This window comes from Aphelocoma coerulescens, chromosome 3, assembly GCF_041296385.1.
Source record: "Aphelocoma coerulescens isolate FSJ_1873_10779 chromosome 3, UR_Acoe_1.0, whole genome shotgun sequence".
Taxonomy (NCBI): Eukaryota; Metazoa; Chordata; class Aves; order Passeriformes; family Corvidae; genus Aphelocoma; species Aphelocoma coerulescens.
In genome coordinates this window covers 63,038,478-63,060,046 of record NC_091016.1, presented here as the reverse complement: position 1 = coordinate 63,060,046, position 21,569 = coordinate 63,038,478, and the positions used below count along the sequence as shown (strand labels likewise).

The 21,569-nt window shown below is 39.2% G+C and overlaps 1 protein-coding gene across 6 annotated transcripts in view; it reads left to right on the top strand.

Moving 5' to 3' along the window:
• The window catches only part of TULP4 (TUB like protein 4), a 156,265-nt gene that overhangs the window by 106,181 nt on the left and 28,515 nt on the right, over positions 1-21,569 (top strand). For all 6 annotated transcript variants that reach the window (XM_069010587.1, XM_069010583.1, XM_069010582.1 and 3 more), the window contains exons 5-7: positions 10,595-10,775; positions 13,255-13,389; positions 17,666-17,832. In XM_069010587.1, the coding sequence (XP_068866688.1) occupies positions 10,595-10,775; positions 13,255-13,389; positions 17,666-17,832 (483 nt within the window). The remainder of the gene's footprint in view (positions 1-10,594; positions 10,776-13,254; positions 13,390-17,665; positions 17,833-21,569) is intronic.

Here is a 21,569-nt window from a genome sequence, read left to right as displayed (position 1 = left end):
GCCTGAATGGATTTCTACATCCCTTTGGAAGCACAGTGTACTAGGATGCACAGATCAGCCTCAACAGTGTACCTTGTAACTTTCCCTATGACACTCAGGTCACAATATTGCTATTTTAGTTGACTGGAATCTGAAGTTTAAACGCTGCACATTCTACCGTGTCTTTGCCTCCCTCAGGAAAGAAGGATGTCGATGGCAGTGACTCGCCAGAGATGGAGGGAGAGATGAAAACTTGTGCTATTCAGTTAATGTGTCCACTTAGCATTTTTATACCCGGTGCTGTTTTACATTTTTGAAGCATCAGTGTTTGAGTCAGCAAAGTAAAGATGAGCACAAATAGAAACAAGACCAGTCTCTGTGTGGGAGGTGTCAGGAAGAAAGAAGTTGTTTGCCTCTCCTCTCACCTTGCTGGCACTTGTACCTGAAGTCTTTAGTTCTTTGAGACAGGGAGTGTTTACTTGAACTTGTGGTTTTGAAAAGCTCTCTGCTATGCTTCAGCTTTGGAGCAAATAGTAGGAATGAGGTTTTGCAGTGCACCTCTGCAAGGAAGCAGCATGTGCTTATGCTGCATTTTAGGCAGTGTAGGGAAAAAAATTGAACCTTCTGCAGGAAGGTGCTCTCTAAGGAGAAGTCATATGTAGGGTAGGAAAATTGCTTTAATTTGTTTATTTGGATTTTGAAGTGGTCAGGAGAGGGCATGTGAGTGGAAGTGTAATTCTTGCAGAGGAAAAACTCTCCAAACTGTGAAGGTTTTACAGCATTTTTCAGGAAGAGTCCATTATTCCACTGCCAAAGCCACTTGGCTGAGAATACTTTGGCCTCAGCATCCCTTTGGTTCATCCAGAGCTGTGTGGTCTTTTCAGTTCAAAAGAAATGTAGCTGCCAGCGTGGTTGATTTGAACTTTATCATCACTGGTACTTAATCCATCAATTTTTTGGAAGTTAGTAAGAAGACCAGGAGCCAAATGGGGTCTTGAACTTGGGTCAGATGTCTTCAAGCCTGTAAATAGTCTGAAACCTTGGTGCAGGAAACAAGGATTAGAGTGATTGAATCGGGAGGAGGATATTTGTGGATTTCTGGACTAGGTTTTGTCTGGGAAAGCAAGGCCAAGTTTCACAGTAAATGGCAGAGGAAAGGTGATATTTTTGGAAAGTGATATCACATAGTCTTTCCATTCATTTGACAAAAGGAAAGGAGATAGTACGCCAATGGAAAGCGGGAGCAATATCTCTTTATTCTCCAAAACCTTTCCCATCAATGTTTCATGCTGCATGGATTCAACTTGAGCTCTCTGTTCTTTGTCCAGGAGCCCGTTTCTTGTCAGTGTTCAGATGTTGAGGGATTGTTGGCAAGCTGAAAAGGAATTAATCCTTCCCTGCTTTCCTTGCTTTTTAAGAGAATAGTCATTTTTCTTCAGTGCCTCGTTTGGTAAGAGTTTATTACTCAGCCTGACTCCATGTTGAGTCAGTTACACTTGACCTCACCCATTCCATGTATTTCCTGACCACGCTGAGTTACTGCTCTCTGCCTGCAAGACCTAGAAGGAGAGGGTAGAAATTGAGGGACTAACTTCCATTAGTGTATAGCTTAACCCAGGGGCTTCTTGATTCTATATTATGAAATTCAAAACAGCAAGGACATTGCTTCTAAACTGCTTTGTATTGCATTTTCACTGGTTCAGAGTGCTGTCCTTGTTTCTAAGTAATACCATTTTCAGTTAGGAAAAAAACACAAACCACAAAACCCCAGCAGAAACTCTCAGACTTCTAAAGCTCTGAATGAGATTTTAGCTTCAGCAGTCAACATATCTTTCAGAAAATAACTAAAACCTGACTTGGGAATAAGGCAGGAGACTGCCAAGTGTATCAGTTGACTTGGTTTCCTGATTGAGTGGTTGTTGGTAAAACTAATTGCATTTTCCCACCAAATGTTGTTTTAGTTATAATTGTGTATTTGTGAAGAATATGTGTTTTCAGAGACATGTGTGTGCTTTCCTGGCAGAGTTTTGTGAGGAATCAGAAAACAGCACTGCTTGAAGAATATTACAGAGTACTTGCACTGTGGGAGTTCAGTGGTCCAGGCTTGGAGTCCTGTCCAAGTTAATTGCCACAGAAGATGTTCTGTAGAAGGTGTTCAGCTGTTGGCTTTTTGTTCATTTTGCATGCTGCTTCAAATGTGGTTTTTTTCACATTTTAAACTGAGGCATATCATTAATACAGTAAACACTATATAGAAGGGCAACTCTTCACTTAAAAATCTAATTGCTATAGGATGCTTTCATGAAAAATGTCTTGAGAGTCAAAAAGGAATATAGAAATGTGTGTGCCTGGAATACACGAGTCAGAATTAGTCCAGGTATAATTACAAGAATGTATAATAATCAGTCTTTCTGTGATTTACCAGAATGCTTTCAAATAACATTATCTTTGCCTGGACAATTGCTTCTATCCCCACATGTCCAGAGTAGTTAATAGCTTGAGATCCTGGTTTTAAGACTGCTTATATTTTTGACTCCTGAAGTGGCATGCAAGGCTGTTTCTCGTTTACAGTCATTCAGCCACATTACAGTATTTTAGAGAGAAATGAAGCCAGTGCAGTTTTAATTCCCAGGTTTTAGTATTTCAGTATTTATTAAATGGATTTGTCACCAAGATCTTTGATCGATTTACTTTGCCTTCTCATTTGGGGGCTTTGTCATAGTTATCTAGATCCTATGGACTTTGTAAAAGAGAGAATGAACAGGCCTGAAAGTAGGTAACTAAGCCAGTGCTGCTTTTGAAAGGATTAATGGCCTCAAATGAGAATTTTACTGCTATATGTATGTTTATATATGCAACTGGCTGAATGATCCTGGGCTGTACCAGCCATGTGTGGGGCTGGTAATTCCTCATGTCCAAAGGAAACAGAAACTCTTCTTAAGATTTTTGGATATAAAGGCAGTCAGGGAAAATCTAGTGCTTTCCCCCTGAGCTTGGATGTGAATTTTAGTGATGTCTCTTTTTGTGTCAGTTCAATAAATCGTTTTACAGTGGCTGAATTTTTAATGGAAATAAAAAGTATTCAGCAGGAGACAAGCTGTCTCCCTCACTCTGCTTTTCTTTATTTCTCTCTGCATTTTGAGGTAAAAAGAAGGAAAGCCAGAAATACGACACTGAAAAAAAAACCTTTCACTTTGTAATGTGCAGAGAGAGCTCCTGAGAGGAGTTCGCTGCACTGTCTCCTGCTTTGTGATGGAGAAACAGTAAACAAGAAAAGCCCAAGGAATGCAAAATGCTAATACTACATTTAAATGGACTGCAAAATGCTGTAGTTAAGCCTTGGCAACACTGACATTCTTTTGTTAGGCTAATGAATGAAAATAATTAAAGGCAATAATTTTCCCTCTAGGGAATTGTTACTAGGCCTACCTGAATAAATAGAAGGTTGATCCATCATTTTGTATATTTATCACTTTATAGTTCAGTTAATTTTGAATCAGCAAAATAAATTTATCTCTATTAGTATGATGGCAATATGGTGACAACTGTGAAGGCTGTTCCTATCATAAATACTAATGCTTGTCCAGATGACTAAATCAGAGCAAACAGAACTAATTCAGCTTCCTTGAACTGCTCAGCATCTTCTGACAGTGCAAAGAGTTGACCTTATTAGCATTTTTGCAGTGTACTTTCTGAGGCAGCTAGTTTTTCCTGTGGGGGAAGATGTGGGAGGAGACTGAAGGAGAAAGCATAAAGACAGGTTTAAATTTTGAAAAAGTGAAGGTCAGTGAAGCAAAACAGAAAACAAGGCAGCTGTGAATGCAGAGCTGTGCAGGGCGAGTTGTTGGTGGCAGCATTGATACAGCCTGGTAGGATGGCACCAAGATTTCAGCAGGTGTGTGTGCCAAACAGACACACACACACACAAAGGCAAAGAATGAAACAAAATGCTGGAAGGGCAAGGTTTGCCAAGTGTGTAGGAAGAGGAATCCTTCAAACTTTGGAAGTACAACCCTGGAGAACATTAAAAACCAAAAGCAAAAGTTTTTGTGAGCTCATTCGTGGTTTACTTGGTCACAAGATGGTGATAATCTTTCTGCCCTGGGCTACAAGACTCATAACTGAGTCTAAGAAAATTAAAAGAGAACAAGTTAGTTTGAAATGCAGCAAATCCCTCTGTCTGACTGGTATATCCAAATATTATGAAAGATCTTGAATGTGCATAACTTAGCTTCTAGCAGAAATAATCATATCTGTGTCCTTAGTCTTGAAAGACAACTCTATTTTCCTGCATTACTTTTAGAAAAGGGTTTAGGAACATTCAAGAAACATGAAAATAAGGTTTACATCTGCACCTCACAACTGGTTTAGGCAAAAATTGAACAGGGAATGGCGAAACACCTGTTAACTTGTCTGAAAAACCTGGGTAGGATGTTTCTTCCAGAGGGAGATGATGATTCACAAGTCTCACAGAAATCTTTGCATGTGTCAGTAAAAATGATGGCTAGGAAAAAAAAATAGCAGAAATAGTATATTAAGTTCTGAAAAGTCAACGCATTCCAATGCAAATAGCCCCCCCCTTAGGATTTCCTGACAGAAATACCTGCTTTGGCACTGTGGTGATAAATCCTCTGCATGGAGGAACTGGCAGATATAGAAACCCCGGCAAATTGTACCAATACATATTGTACTTACTGCATTTGGATGGATTAGCAGGGCAGAGAACTGGCCAGGAATCAATCTTCAAAGGGCAAGACTGAGGAGTCAGTTTTCCCTTAAAAACGTAGAGAGTGGGTTCACCTGTGTCACACTCTGTTTTAAATTATTTTTTATTTTAAAATGCAGCTGCTTAAGATATTTACCCTTGTAGGACAGCAACACTTACAGGTTGCATACACTTTTAGTTGTATTACTTAGGGCTATAGAATGCTTGAGCATTTCACGTCCAGTAGACCTCAGTTTGCTGGACTGGCCCAGTAAAAATCTTCTAGGACACATCCAAGTCTTTGCTTTCCTAATGTGATCAGTCGCTTTCTGGAAAAACTTTGGTCACTTTGTGCTTCTAGTTGCTACCTGTCCTGTGGGAGAAAGAAGATCTATAACTTGAGAAATTGCTCAGTGGAGTTACAGACAGCTTAGCCACATCTTAGGGAAGATTAGAACACTTAAGATTTCATGACAAATTACGTTAATTTTCAGAATGTTTCAGTGCGTCCAGGAATTTAGATGCAATCTGTTCATGCACCTTCCTTAGTCCTACAAGGCAAGGTCTATCTGTATGTGAAAAGCTGGGGTTTTAACAGTTGGATTGTACTAGGATGGAGTTTGCTGGATTCATTTTCAATGCTGTTTTAATTAGTGGAGTCTGTGAGTTGTTTTGCTTTTGTGAGTCGTCAGATGTATGTTCTTTGTAAAAAGTCAGAGAGGATCTGTTAAAAATCCTGAGCCAGCAGGAGTAAAACAGACACATGTTCCTTTTTTAGCATTCTGTCATTACAATACTGGAATATCTCACTTTAAAAGTGCTACCCTAAAGTAGCCTCCAATGGCTTTATGTTTCTTCCAGTAGCTATAGCAAATCCAACTTCTAATGCTTCAACTTCAGCTTCCATCAAAGGTTTGGTCGTTTCCCTGATGCAGAATGACAGCCCCTGTTCTAAAAATGTATCGATTTGATTTCTGGGGAGTTTTGTTTAACCAGCAACATTCAAAACCTTCAGTGTTAGTACTAAATGTCATGAAGAGAGGCATCTTGTTTTATCAATATCTTTCTGTAACAGTATTGACTGTTTAGTTTGTAGAACCAAAACCTGAGATTGGAAATAATTCTGTCTTTTACTCCTCATATGTAAATAGAGTCATTGAATACTTTATAGCTGGAATTGGAGTTATCCTTGGTTATTTTAAAAGTCAAAGTGAGTACTGGAAAGCTTCTTTGACAATGAGGACAGGCAAAGATGCAGGAATGGGCTGTGGCTAGGTTCTCTGCAGATGTAAGTCAGCACAGCTTCATTGGCTTAAGTCTGTAAATCCTAACAATTTAGTTTTCTCAGCTGCTGCATGTTACCAGATGTCGTGAGATGGTAGGATCTCCTCCCTTCCTGCTGGACTGGTGTATTCCAGTTATCACAGAGCTTGAGCGTTCTTACTGTTGATGAGTTCAATTTACTTACATTAAACCAAATTAAATAACAACAAAACGTGTTTTGTGCAAAAAGAGCACCACTGTTAGAAAATTATACTTTTACAAAATAGTGGGCCTCCTGAGCTGGACCTTCAACGTAGCAGGTCTTTGGTCACTCCATAGTGGCTTTGTGGATCTCAGTGCTGCCAGACTGCTTTCTGCTGCTTCTTTGTCTCGTCCAGAGCATTACAGCATCACAACAGATCTTACAGGAACTGCAAAGTTCAGCACAATGGATCTGTGTGTAGCAAAGCCACACAACACATTCAAGTTGTCTCTTGAGCTGAATTTTCAGCTTCTTGGCTGTTCTAATATTCATCTCCTCGTAAGAGGAATACTTCAGAGCAGAATACCCCATCTTTTGCTTACCATATGTCTTTTAGAAATTGGTGTATTTCAGACTGTTAGTTGAAGGGTCCTTGATATCTTGGGCATTTAAGAGGGTTGCAGTCTTGAATGGTATGTTTCATGGATGACAGTTTAAAAATCCTTAGTTGAAAAACTTATTCATTTACCAAAACTAGGTTGTGAAACTCATCTCAAGTCATCACATAGATTAAAGAGGTCAGCACATTCCAGAGAAGGGTGTTTTTCAGTTATTCAGATTTGTTATAATAGATAGGAATCACCCCAAGCTTGGGTTTCATGGAGTACTAAGGCACATGTGTTTCAGAACTGAACCCAACTTTCAGCTCTTGGTACACTTGGAAAACTGTGTGTGCTATCCCAATGCTGTTTATCACAGTTTTCCCTTCAAAGCACACAACATCTGGGCACTACAGGAGCTCTGCATTTGTGTGACTTTTAATCAGCTACAGCTTCAGTGTAGTGTAGGCTTTGTCATGTTTGATGTTTTGTAAAGACATACTGTATTTATGTTGTGGTACTGACTCACACTCGGAATGTATTGGGTGATTTTAGGTATTTGGTTATCAGATTTTCTGCAAATGCAATTCTGCAAGTGGTAATACATGTAAGATCAGTTGTAATAATGAGCAGTGTGAAAGGAGAGGAGATGAGTCAGGAGAAGATCAGAACAAGGGGCCAAAGAACCATTTCAAAATAAGTAGTTGGGGTTTTTTTAAATTACTCTTATTATCACTTAGCTTTTGTATTCAAGGGTTAACAAACACTATAACTTATTTGTTACCTTTTCCCAACATTCTGTCTGACCACCTAGATCTGCAAACACAAAAAAATACACAAAAAATTAATTTGGGCATCTTAAATGTAGCTTTTTAGTTTTTCTATTAGATCCTTTAGGGATATCCTGTGGCTCAACCTTTTGTCTGAAGGTTAAGAGAGTTTTATTTGTCAGACATAAGTAGCTTGAGTGTGGCATTTATAACCTGAGTAATGTTATGGATGATAACACCATTAGAGATTTTTACAGCTTCAGCAGGAGTTCAGCTAGCAGGACTATCAGCCTGATAAATGCTTTCATCTTAAAGGTTGTATTGCTACAATAACCCTGAAACTTAAAGCTGCTCCTTGAAACCTACAGCCTGGCTAAAGAGATGAAGTGTGCCCTCTGATATTTCTAGGTTGCTAAAGAGCTCTCTCAAGTTGTAGTGCAAGAATTAAGATGCTGATATGCAGCTGTTCTGAACTGGAAATTACTGAGTACTTCATAATTTTAAATTATTTGGGGGCAGTGCTAACTCAAAAGAATTAGCTTTAGACTGAGATGAGACTGAACCTGTTGAGTGATGAGTCCAAAGATTTTATTCCTACCCAATTATAAAATGTTTCTGCAGGGTTTTAGGAGGCAGATTCTTGTACTGCTGCTTTAAGAAACAATAGAGTTTTACCTCCTCTGTCTAGGTATTTGCAGTTGTAGAACTTTCAGGAGACTAGTAAAAAACTAATCTACAGAGTAGACTGAGAGCAGTGTTAGAAGCTAGCAATGACAACTGGTAGGATTTTGGCTTTGTAAAAGTTTGTTTTGTTGAGATCAGAAAGAGAGTGGCTGTGTTTTGAAAGTGAATAGTGAAAGTGGCTGTGCACTGGTCATGTATGTAAAAACAGTTGAAATAATGAACAGTATGAAAGTGATGCCTTAGGTTTTAATTTTTATATTTTTCAAATCCATACTGTCTAGTGTGTAATTCTGAAGTTTCGTGTGGCCTGTTAGCTGCTCTTCTCTCATGCTGGTTAGACATAACAAACCCTCTCTAGGTTTGCTCTTCAAGGACAGCTTGACTGTCCCAGGCCCCAAAATGTGTAAATTAAAGCCTTGAGAGGAGGAGCAAAGTTGGGGTAATTACATCATTAACTGAAATTGTAATTGGAGAATTAGTTCTGATATGCAAATGGACCAAACTGATAAAAGTGTGACGAACTCGTGACCCAGGGTCCATCTTGGGTGGAGCCCCTCGTAGGCTTTGCACTCTCAAGGTGTGCCTTTGAAGGCCCTTAAAATAAATACCTACTTTTATTCTTGTCTAGCCTCTATTTTCAGGTAGCCACTTCAAGGCATCAAAAGGAGATGGGATGATACAAGTGGAAGAAGAATAGAATAAGGGATCATAAGAGAGGATAGTGTGAGATGAACAAAGGTTGAGTTCTTGCTTTTACATCTAGAATAGTAATCTGAGGCTTTTAGAAAACTTCAGCTGCTGTTTTAACCCAGCAACTACTAAACACAGAAATATGTATAACATGTAATGATTACAGTTAAGGTAGCCAGATACTGATTTTTTTCAATATTTTTGATAATGTGAAACAACTCCATTGTTTTTCTTAAGATTTTAATGACCTATGGGAGTTCTTCTGTTAAATTTCCATTCTAGTTTACAACCTTCATTATGTTGATCATAGAAAAAATTTTAGTGCTTTTTTTTTTTTGACTAAGACTTAAGAAGCCACACTTCCTTTCTGAAACTTCCAAAAGTGCAATAATGACAAATGCTTATTGCATAAGTCTGATACAATACACACATTGAATACTGCAAGTCTGACACAGCATCTCAGTTGGAAAATAGAAAAGAAGACCTCTGGCAGCAGAGGTCACCAAGGGTGATTGCAAGCTTTGAACAACAACTGTGCAGGGAGATTCTAAGTAGGCTATGATTCTTCAGCTTGGGAAAGAGATGACTAGGGAATTAGATAATAGAGGTCTGTAAAATTCTGACCAATGTTGAGAATGTAAGAAGGGAACAATTATTCTGTGTTTCTTTCGGTGTTAAGAGCCAAGGTTGCCAAATGAAACTATCAATTATCAAAGAAGAAGGATTTTTTGTTGTTGTTGTTGAAAGCTACAAGAGTGGGCAGGGGAGATGCCTGCTCAGTGCATTTTTTACTCTTCCCCAAACACTTGACCACTCTGAAAGGTGAGATACAAGGCTAGGTGAATTTCTGATCTGGGCATATATAATTGTTAGACTCTTAAATTTATAAGTACTGGAAATAGATGGTAGACTGAAGAGCAATTGTAAGATTTGACCTTCCTTTTAGCCTCATTATTAATGCTGGCTAGTTTTCAAGTTGATAGGTGCCTTTAGACTCGCTTTAAAATGTATTTGCCTCATACAGAATTACATGATAACAGCAACAGCCTTGGCTAATGTATTTATTGCTTTAGGATTTATTAGTCTTTATTTCCTGAATTTTTTCTAAAATTCATCAAATATGCAGGATCTTAACTTTCTTAAAGCCTCAAGAGAGAAAATGTTTATTAAAAAAGAAATTTCAGGTTCCAATCTGTCTGACTTCAGTCTGTATGATTGGCTATGGAGTTGTTTAAGGGCGAGAAAAACTTTGGATTATCCATTTTGTGTTCTAAATGGTGGGTGGAAGCTCTTCTCTTCCTGAGTGTGCGGCACATTGCCATCCCCTTGGCCTATGGTAATCTACTTCCAGCTGACTGATCATACTGCTTTTGCCTCTTTTCTTTTAGGAAGGCATTCTCCCACCTTCTCCAGCTCATCAGCTGAATAACCCGTCCTTCTCTATTCAGCTTTCTATTTCTCACAAGCCGTTTGAAATCTCTGCTAGGACCTCACTTTTGTCAGCTGTGCCTTTTCTTTTGATATTGTTATGACTGATGCACACCTCGGTTTCTGCCACCAGGTTTAGGAGTTTTTGTATTATCCAAGAATACTGCAGAATCTGTGGTAGCCTTTCTGCCAGCTCACTTTAATTGCAGTAATGATGAAAGTGTAATGTCTCATGTTAAAGTGAATGAAATACATCCACCATGAAACACTACTTGCTCACAAATTTTATGAACTTACCTGTAGATTCTGCTGCTTTAAGTTCATTCTTTAGATTCATCTTTGGTTGCAGTGTCCTATTCTGACACCATTTCACATCCATGACTGCTTTGCTTTCAGTTAATTCCCAGCGTAGCTAGTTAATTACAAGATGCATTTGAAGGAGGATCCCGTGGCTGACATGTGGTGAGACTGAGGGCTGTTGTGTTTTTTTCAGGTACTGTTTGGCACTGCTGATGGACAGGTTATCGTCATGGACTGCCATGGCCGAATGCTGGCCCACGTGCTCCTTCACGAGTCAGATGGCATCCTCAACATGTCCTGGAACTACCCCAGCTTCCTGGTGGAGGACAGCAGCGAGAGCGACACGGACTCCGACGACTACTCCCCACCACAAGGTAGGGTTCTGTGCCCATCCTTCTGTTTCGGCTTTGCAGGTGCTCATGAAGACATCTCAAATGCCAGGGTGTTGTCACGCTGTACAAAACCAGCCGGGTGGCCACAGTTTGGAGCTCTGGTGGAGCAGAGAGCTGGTATGGGAGAATGGGTTTGTTCCCAGCTCTGCCACCAGCCTTGCTGCAGGTCATACCTCATCTGTGCTGCTCTGCCTCCATCTGCACAAATGAGATAACAACACAAATCTCGATAAGTTTTCAGTGAGGGTGAGTGAAAAACAGTGGATAGGGACATGTCAGGTTTCACTGATAAGCAGATAGGAGGTATTGCAGTGGTTCATGTGTATGGAGGTAGTCAGAATGAAGCCACAGAAGTTAATGCACTATTATATAGATTCATGTGAAAAGACAGCAGTACTAGATGTGGTGTAAAGTGCTATATATTTAGTTTTCTCTCTGTTTCATAGGATTTCTGTAATGGTCATCGTTACAGTCCCATCCTTGATAGTCCTGACATAAAGAGTTCCATAAATACTGTAGAAGGCTCAGAAATGAAGATATTTCCTGAAATTACATGGGGTGGGAGCAGAGTGACTGGAGCTGGCTGGAGTTACTAATTCACATGCTTCAGAGCACATTGCCAGTTTGAGAGTCAGGAATAAATCCTTCCCTCTCCTTAAGTCTCAATACAACTCACTTGGTGAAATATTTTGTTTTTAAAGTCTTTGGAAATCATCAGTAGCAAAGGCTTATGAGGCCTAGGTGTCCATGCACAGTCAGTCAAGTAATTACTTCTCATTCAGGTAATGATAATACTTCCTGTCAATGTGGCTGATCAGTTTATAAACGCTAAGTAAGCTGTTCCTTGTGTTCCACTGTATCAAGCCTGAACTAAATTAAGAACTAAGTTAATACAACAGTGATTGTACAGTGAAAATTTTAAATACATAACAACTAGGAATAACTCTGAATTTGCATCTTGGATCTGAACCTCTGAATTGAGGACTGTTGCAGTTCTAACTCTAATTTGGATTCAGACCAAAAAATCTACCTTTTCCAGTATATGTGTCTATATAATAAACTTATGTATTTATCAAATATTGAAAGAAGATAATCTGATCACCTGGTAAAATGTTAGCATATTTTAAAACTGAATTTTGTTTTGGCTTTCATGCCTCACTTCTGGTACTGGGTAAGATTTCTTACCTTAGAAGGAAAGAAACAAACTTCAGCCTAGCAAGCTCCTAAAACAAGACAGTCAACAACAATAAATTGGATTTTTTCTGGGTTTTTGTTGTGGGTTTTTTTTTAAATACTGAGGTTCCAGATGGAGTATGGTGAAATTGCAGAGTACACAGATGAGAACTTAAATGATCCAAATGTGTTAGCTTTTTCTGAGTCAGTCAGGGGGTGGGTGGACTCGTTACAAGCCTACAAGCCTATTTTAATGATTACCCAAACATGATGTGTTTTCTTTAGAGCAGATGCAGCATAAACCTCTCAAAGGTGACAAGTCTTTGACTCACACAGATGTGTAGGAAGGACTAGAAGTTTGTTGGGATTTTCATATTAAATTATATACACAGAGAGGTGCTAGTTACTAGGTATCTTTCTCCAAAGTGCTTTCTCATCAGCTTTTTTACAAGTCCAGGAAGCAACACTACTCTTAACTGGTTCTGCCGTTTTTGTTGACTGGAAAGATGTTGGCTGGGCCTTGAGAGGCACTTAATCAGGAAAAAGAAACTGTAAACAGAAGGAGTTAAACAGCAAAAGCTACAAATGGTAATATTGGTCATGAAGTATTTGAACGAGGGAATTTTAGTGAATCACTGAAAAGCAAGCCCAGAGGAGCAGAGACACTGCAGAAATGGTTTTTAAAGCCAAGTGTTCCATTTGGGCTCACCTCTGTGGGTGATCCTGTTATGCAGAAAGGCAGGTACCTTTTCATGCTGCTGCCTAGACATTTAGAATGCAGTAATTTGTGAAAGATCAGTACATTCTCTTAGAAGTTCTTAAAATGTCTCTATGTGACTTCAGGAGGAGTCTTCAGCACTTTCCCAAGCAAAAAGTGTATAGAACAAATCACTTTTAATGTCATTGTATTGTTCATCATGCTGGTTTTCAACTGGGGTTCCAAGAAAGCCTTCCAAGGCATTGTTTGGGTTTTTTTTGTCACTCTGGGGAGTTGACAGCGGAGAAAGACTGAAAAACACCGCTATGTAACATAATAGTATATGCATAAATCACTGTGGTTATGCTGCAGTAAAACTTGACAAAGTAAAAGCACTGAGGTTTCACAGAAACAGAGAAGCTTAACTAGCTAAACCTGCTTTGCTTGTGCCCACAGATGCTGCAGAAATAAGCAGGTAGAGAGGCTTGAAACAACTCCTGATGGTGGTAGGCTGAAGTACAGTGTGTTTCGGCCTGGATGTGATTATTTTTGGTTGTTTACCTTTTGCTCACTCAGAGCCTCCTTTTGCAGATGGACCAGCTGCGTATCCAGTCCCAGTGCAGAACACCAAGCCACTACTTACTGTCAGCTTCACGTCAGGAGACATCAGTTTAATGAACAATTACGATGACTTGTCTCCTACTATCATCCGCTCAGGGTTGAAAGGTACAAAAAGAAGCCATTTCTTCCCCTTCCTATGCCCTGTTTTTCTTGTATTTTTGATGCTGTGTGCATGGGTTACATTTTTGTGGCTCTTGCTCCAACGCAGGAGCCCTCGGCGCTGTTATTGCCGTTTCCAGCAGTGACACCTGCTGGAGGAAGAGCAGCTCTTGGCTGATGGAGTTTTTGTGTTTGAAAAAATGTTTCACAATATTTTTGAGATCTTATTTTTATGGCACTTTTGTAGAGCACTTGATGTGTTTTGCAGTTTTCCAGCAGAATGCATTAATATGTTTATGCTTCTTTGTGTGAATGTCTCTGCTATGTAACACTTTCTTCGCATGTTTAATTTACAAGGTCTTCCATAGTAACCTGGTATAAATTACAATGCTGCTTTGGTTCTCACTATTATTGAAAACTTGTTAGAATTATTAATTATCAAGAGGCAAATTACTCTGAGAGAGGAAAAATTTCAGTGATTAATTACTATACATGTCGCTAACGGATGTGCATGAATGTTTGTACAATCAGTATTCCATGTAAAATCTTGAATTCACATTGAAATTTTTACTCTTCTTACCTATTAAAAATGTCCTTTACTTTTCCAGCAGTCTCAGTGCAATTTACTGTGCTTTGCCTGCAGAGACATTTTTATTCAATACAGCACATAGGCACATACTTAAATATAGGTTCCACTGAAGCTTTTTCATCTCCACAGATAAATTAGTTTTAAATTAGATGAAAAGAGAATTAGGCTGTTGGAGCAGACTCTTAGCTGTTCTGAAATAGTGGGATGTTTTTGGTGAAAAGTTACCCTAACACCAGCCCCATAGTTTTTGGGTGATCTGCTATGTACAGTAGCCTTAGGAGATAAAAAATTCACCTTTGAGGTTTCTTTTCCACTCCTTCGTCCATCTGTGCCAACAAAAGAAATGTGTGAGTTGCAAAATGCAGATTCATGAGACAACCCTACAATCCAGAAAACTTCATCAGCTGAAAGGATACCAAAAGTGTGGAAAACTGGAGCCAACTTACAGAGGCTATTGTGATAATCACTAGTGGGTCTGCTCAGCATTTCTACAGTATTAGCGTAATTAGAGTACTGAGCAGTCTTGAGTTGTCATCTAGTCTCACTTTCAACTGGAAACAGTAGGAGAAACAAGCCCCATCTTATTCCCTGTTTAGAGTTGCAGGACTCTGTCTTGCTGAGGATGTCTGTCCTGTTTCTCTTTCCCCATTGACTTTCAGTAGTGGAAGAAAAATCCCTTAAGTATGTCACCCTCCTGTAGCAAAATATTGATGTGCTAGATAGGGTAGAAGTATTTTTATTAGTTGTAGACTGGACTACATCGTTTTCATCAGTAGACAAAAATTGTGTGGCATCTTACTGGATTGGGAATGTGTGTGAGACAGAGAAACATGATTGGGATATCACTGTCTGTTGTTTTAAGCACCGTACAGTGGAAAGTATTTTACGTCTGGTTTTATATAGATGTCCACACTTCTTCTATCTTCATTTTTTTTTTTTCAAGTGACTCTAAATTTTACTGGCTTCTATCACAGGCAAGAATGTGCAAAACTACCAAGTATGGTCTTCAGTATTGCCTACAAGTTCTTGTTCATGTGTTTGTGTTTAAAATCTCACAGTATTGCTCTGTGATCTCTGCAGCAGATATCCTTGCCTTTATAGGCTGCTGTAGGCCACTAAATGTGTTTTTAAAGCAGGCAAGTATTAAATTATTTCAAGCAGTAACAATATATTTTTTTCCATTCTACTAGTTTTTCAGAGCCATCATTTTACTCGGAATATTTTTTAAATTGACAGAGGAAAAACTTTGATAATTTGATTACCCAAATAAAAGTTCTTCTTTTCATCCAGCTTGAACAGTCCTGGTAGCTTTTTCCAGGAGGTCCTGAACTGTTCAGATGTATCCTTTATTTTTTTTGTTCCTTTTAACTTGGTGATTCTCAGAGCACCGCTACCTGCAGAACTGCTGAGCTGCATCTACTAATTGTACTAGTTAGCCACAACTACTGCCTGCAGAGCTGTTGCACATTTACAGTCCTCTGTGTTCCAGGTTGGCTGGTAGACTGCCTGTGGTGGCTGGGAAGTAGTTTTGAGGGGTGACTGATCCACTGATTCTGTTTTAGACCATTAGCCTAGATGAAACCTCCAGCTAATTTTTAATCTCTGTGCTGGTGCTGAGAACCTATTTATCAGTTATTTTGTGTAAAGGTCCAGTAGTCATTGAAAATCCTGTTGGCAGTGCAGGCCTATCAGTAGAGCCACACTGTCCTGGGAGGATGCTGCAGCCCACATCCACCCCTTTGCTGCCTTTGCAGCAGTCTAGTTCTAGGAGTTTGAGAGGAAGGGAGAAAACTGCTGGACAAAGTAACTACTCCTCTTCCTCTTGGCATGGGGATCAGCTGCAAGTTTTACCTGAAGACACGTATCCAAAGGACACAGCTTTTTCATTATGGTAGTTCTGTAATTATCCAGTTACCAAAAGTGGAGCTGTTCAGCTTGCCTTGTTTATTTCTAACTTGCCTATCTTTTTCCTCTCTGAGAAAGATGAATTAAATCCCATTGTAGGTTACTCACAGGGGTGAAAACTAAGAGAAAACAAGAGGCATACAATGCCTAGCTGTGGAAAAATTACCTTGAGGAACATGCGGTTTCCCTCTGATATGTACAGAAGCATAATTCCCATAAGAAATATCAGAAAGTTGAAATAATACAAAACCATTTTAAATTGCACATAAAAGTCCCTGAAAATGACAAGTTGACAACTTGAAACAATTTTGAGATCCTTCCTGCCAACTCTCATTTCTCTTCTGCTTCTTCATTTGAAGACAGCTTCTCGCCCACAAGTGTCTTCAAAAGGTTCTTGGCAGATTGAGCATCCCAGAGCACAAAAGTTTTGTCTTTACCTTCACTTTGTCTCAGACAAAATAGCTGCCTTTCACCTCTGGTTTAAGAGTAAAAAGATTTAAAGACTAGCTCAGTATTCCTTGAACATGCAAATCTGCCTTTGAAACACGAGCAGAAATGTAAAATACTGGTTTAGAGTTACTCTTGAAGTGTCACAAACAACTAGAGGATATAAGGGTTTGAAATAAGCATCCCCAAATTAAGTTGTGGGCGTCCCTCATCATGAGGTGCCTGCAAGGGAAGTAACTGATATGTATATTCATATCCCTGTATATGAGAGCCTGAGCAGTCCCTGTGTGATTCCAGCAAAGCCCTGCTAAGCAGGTGAGTAGATTTTCACAAGTCAGAATCACAGAATCATTAGGGTTGGAAGGGACCTCAGGGGATCTTCCAGTCCAACCCCCCTGCCAAGGCAGGGTCCTCTAGAACAGGTTACACCGCGACTTGCCTTGGTGGGTTTTTAACGTCTCCAGAGAGGGAGAATCCACAACCTCCCTGGACAGCCTCTTCCAGTGCTCTGCCACCCTCACTGTAAGGAAGTTCTTCCTCACGTTGAGGTGAAAGTTCTTGTGCTTTAGTTTATGGCCATTGCTCCTCATCCTGTTGCTGGGCACCACTGAAAAGAGTCTGGCACCATCTTCTCGGCACAAACCTTTGAGGTATTTATATGCATTGGTAAGGTCCTCTCTCAGCCTGCTCTAGACCAAACAGGCCCAGCTCCTTCAGTCTCTCCTTGTAAGAGAGATTTTCCAGAGCCTTCACCATCTTTGTATGATGGTGGCAAAAGAAAACATATGATATGGAGGCCATATGAATTTATGAACAGAAGTCCTTTTAGTTTCATGTTGTACTGTTGTAACTCTAGTTTGAGTTATACTAAAAGTTGTATTGACTGCCAGTGGGAACATGAGGCATTGCCAGATATTCTGCTTTTTTGCACTATAGGCCTTTCCAGACAAACACTCTTTGCTGCTCTCTTTATGTGCATATTAACTTGATTCCACTTATTTACCCCAAAGCGGTATGTAGGATCTTCCACATCAGTTTCACATCTCTAGTAAATTCTTGTCCTTATGTGTTTAGGAGCAACTACTGACTACATTCTAGACTCACCACAGAGAAAAAAGGATGTTTTTACACTTTTTTTTCCATTTACAAAATAAAGAGTCATTCTCAAAAGTGCATCTGTGGCATATTTTGTACTATTTCAATGAAAGGATTTAGGTTTCTACGTACTTAAGTAACTTTTAAGAGCATGTTTTATCTGTTCAAGTCACTTTGCAGCATCTGGAAATTCTGTTCCTGTTGTTTGTAATCAATGATTATTGCAAAGCATCTTTGTGATTTCAGATGTGGTGGTACAGTGGTGCACACAAGGAGACCTGCTTGCAGTAGCAGGCATGGAGAAGCAGAACCAGCTGGTTGACCTCAGCAATGGTTCCCTGTTGAAAAGCGCACTTGTCAAGTTCTACAATGTGCGTGGGGAACATATCTACACTCTGGAGACACCTGTGCAGGTAGGAGGCATTTTTAAAGTCAATTCTCCATGCTTTGCTGACATGTTTTTCCCACATTAGCTCTTTGGTGTAGCCCTGCAATGTGGAAAAGATTGCAAGATGTCCCAAATCCATTCTAAAACACAATATAGATAAAAATGCACTATAAACAATGATTTGTTTGCATTAAGGTAGACATGCAAGACCGCACCTGATTCTAAGGTCCACTGTGCTAGGTATTGTGGAAGTACAAAAGGAGAGAGTGTTTCCCAAACTTGCTGGGCCATGAATAGACAGATAGAAAAAGAAAATTCCATTGTTTTATGGATAAGTGACTGAGGAGAAAAAAAACTAAGTAACTTGCTTAATGTTGTAGCAGAGCCAAGAGCTGCACAAAAATATTCCCAGTCCAGTATCGTAACGACAAGATTATTCAGTCTTTGTTATTGTAATTTTCTAATGTACAATCAGTTGGTGTTATGCAGTAACCTCAGTCATGTAACTCGCCAAGTAAATGCCAACACATGGTCTGTGAGCTGCTCAGGAGCACAAAATGCTTTATTGGTCTTTGCTAGTATTTCAGAGCCCAGCTGAATGTAATTCTGTGTCACTTTCTGCAGAATAGGGATGTCTCCATTCTGATTTCTGCTGCTAGTAATTAAACTTTATAATAACTTTGAAATCTAAAAGAGAAGGAAAATGCTGTCAATCTGTTAATTATTTTTAATGATGATACCATGTATTATCATTTTTTTTTCCAGTACCTTGATCTGGGATGGATGCAAAAGGGTGACATAGTAAACCATCTGCTATGCCTTTGTGTTTGCTTATATTTAGCATTAACCTCTGCTTATTAACCTTAGCACTCTAATTTAGATAGAATTCTTTAGTTGTGAAAAGTGTGAAATAATGGTCTCTAAAGTCAACCTAAATATGTACAGTTACATCTAATGCTGATTTAGGTACCTAAAGGACTTACCCATAAACACAGCTTTATTGTCTTAAACGTAGCCCTTTCAGCAAAGTAGCACAGCCTTTCCTCTCTGGATCAATTCTGAAGAAAACATATTTATATCAGTGTTGCTTTTTCCCAGCCCAGGTAAAAAGCAAACCTTGTTCTGTTACTTCAGTACCAGAATTCAGTGGGTGCACATTAAGCTGGTGCCAGGCTGTGAAATCCCACTGTGGTTTGAGCATCAGAACCCACCAGATCAGGTTGCCTGAAGGTACGCGTGTGTGCGGGCTCTTCCCTCACTGCTTTGTTCCTGATAAATCTCAAATTCTCCTTCATTTAAATACTTTCATCTCCTCTAGTTCTCCACATATAAATTCAACTTCTTTTCATGTTTTCAGCTCTTCTCCTTTCTCCTCTACTTAACCAGCTGGGAGAAAGCATATATTGTGGCTGATGTGGGGGCTAATTATTCTGCCATTATGGGAGTGCTCACAGGACAGCTGAAAGGTCAGACAGAACGGGTGACTGCCAAGTTTGTACTGCAGTATTTTTAATAGTGGAAGTAGTAATATAAGCCTCTCTGCTCTTTCCAGCTGCTTTTTTTGTTGGGAATAGCAATATTTTAATGTAATGGAGATTTCTTCCCCCTTTGTCAACTGCAGACTGAAAGCCAACAACTTCAGAAGTTGTAAGCCAGCTCGGAAATGAAGGATGAGGATGGTCAGGGAGTGGCAACTACCACTTAATAACAGAATCAAGGAGTCTCATTTCCTTTGGAAATCAGTATAAAAATAACATTCAAACTGATATATTTATGTTTATTTAAAAACTGTGTGCATAAACCTACCTAAAATTAGAGCCACCCCTCTTCTCTTATTAGTCAGCGTTCAGTCTCTTTATTTGGTGCATTTAAATTCATATTTACTCAGCTGCAGGAGGAAGTGAGGGAAGAACAGCTGTATCTGCTCATGTGGACTTTATTCTCCCATGTATTTCAATGCTGGTCTAGCAGTATTACCAGCTAAATGACAGGTATGCTAGAGCATTGTTAAGTATTTAGTTTATTGAAAAAAACAGATAAAAACCACTGTTGCAAAAAAATTGCTAGTAACTTCTGTTATGCTGTGCTTCTGCTCCAAAGATGTATGTGCAAAGATGACAGAGTGAGTCAGTGGTCCCAGTAATTTATCTCATGACAAATTCATCAGAGTAAATTAATTAGTTTTCTGTACCATGGCAGTCAGCCTTGTAATGGGATTTTATAAAATTCATCACTGGTTACTGGACTAAAAAAAAATCAAGGAAAACAAAAGGATTTCCTCATTTTGAACTCTTCTGCTAAAACTTTCTTATGAAGAAGCAAATGTGTGACTGGAAAAGCACATCTATTATAAATAAGTGTTGTTCTGAATACAAAAGCCATAAAATATAAAACAACCATGAACATAAAAAATAGTAGACTAAGGTAAAAAACTGATTTTCCATGTGGTCCTCTATCCCAGTTCTTTGACAAAGCAGATGTCTGAAAATTTTATATGTAAAATATACTGAACTGTTTTCGTTTCTGATGTTTGTCCTGTCTTCAGTAGGATATTCAGGAAACAGATTTTATTGTTTATAACAAAATTCAGTCTAAAATTGACAGGATTTATATGCAGCTTGGCTGGAATGTTACTGAACATAAAGTCACTGCAAACCCCAGTGGTAGAATAGATTTGGGAGCTGCAGGTAACTCATCTCGATGATGACTGTTGTCATGGATCCCTTCAAGATGTTTTATATGCTGCCTTCTCCTCCAGCTTTAGTGTGGTTTTGGCATCCTCTGTCTCGTTTGATTAACTCTCTTAAGCTTTTACCTTCAGTGTAGGAATTTATAGTTCCTAAACCTAGTTTGCTGACTATAAAACCCTGGATAGGGAAATCACACTTGTTTAGAAGTATCAAAATAAAAGCAGTAGCTTTGCTTGAAAAACAACGTTCATAAACAGAGCGGTAGAGTTGGCATAGTGTAGCAGTGGCTCCTGTTCCTGCCTCTGGGGCTTCAGCCTGGCATCCTGCAAGGATGTGACTGCAGAATATAGTGGAAAGAGCTGAAAAAGCAACGGTAAGGGCTGGTCAAATGTTGAACTGAATTTTACACAGAGAGCATATCTTAAGGGCTGGTGATCAGCTGATGACTATTCAAGAACATACTGTCAATTTCGGTGAAATTTACCTGTTACTACGCCCATCCTTGTATACACCATGAACACCAATGTGAGGCACCAAAAATATGCCTGGTTTTTCATGGTCCTGCTTTTTCAACATTTAAAAATGTGATTGCAACAGCAGGCTGTCCTGCTAGTCAATGTTTCTATTGGAAGAATGTTAATTTCTTACATTGTTTGTTAAGTCCTCACAACCTTTCCCTAACATCAAGCAGGGATGAGAATGATCAACTCATTTAAGACTGTTTTATAGTCTTGCTAAAATTGTTTACCAAATGCTGCAGCCCAGTTCTGTCACTTTAGAAGTTCTCACCTAATGTGCAGACAAGACTTTATTATAGCAGCTAACTGCTGTCACTTCTGATTGGAAACAGCTGCTTCATATCTTCCTGTATCTTGAACTTTAAACAGGAGTCTCCCACAGGATCACTTCAAAATTATCTAACTGCAAACTTTAACAAACTTGTGAATTTTTTCTTTCTAATGGTTCGAAGTTGTGGCTTATATTTTGGCCCCTTTTTCAGTTTTTATGATTTTTTTAATATGTCCTAGGGAGGACCAGGGGAACAAGAACACAGAAGTTGCAATGCAGATCT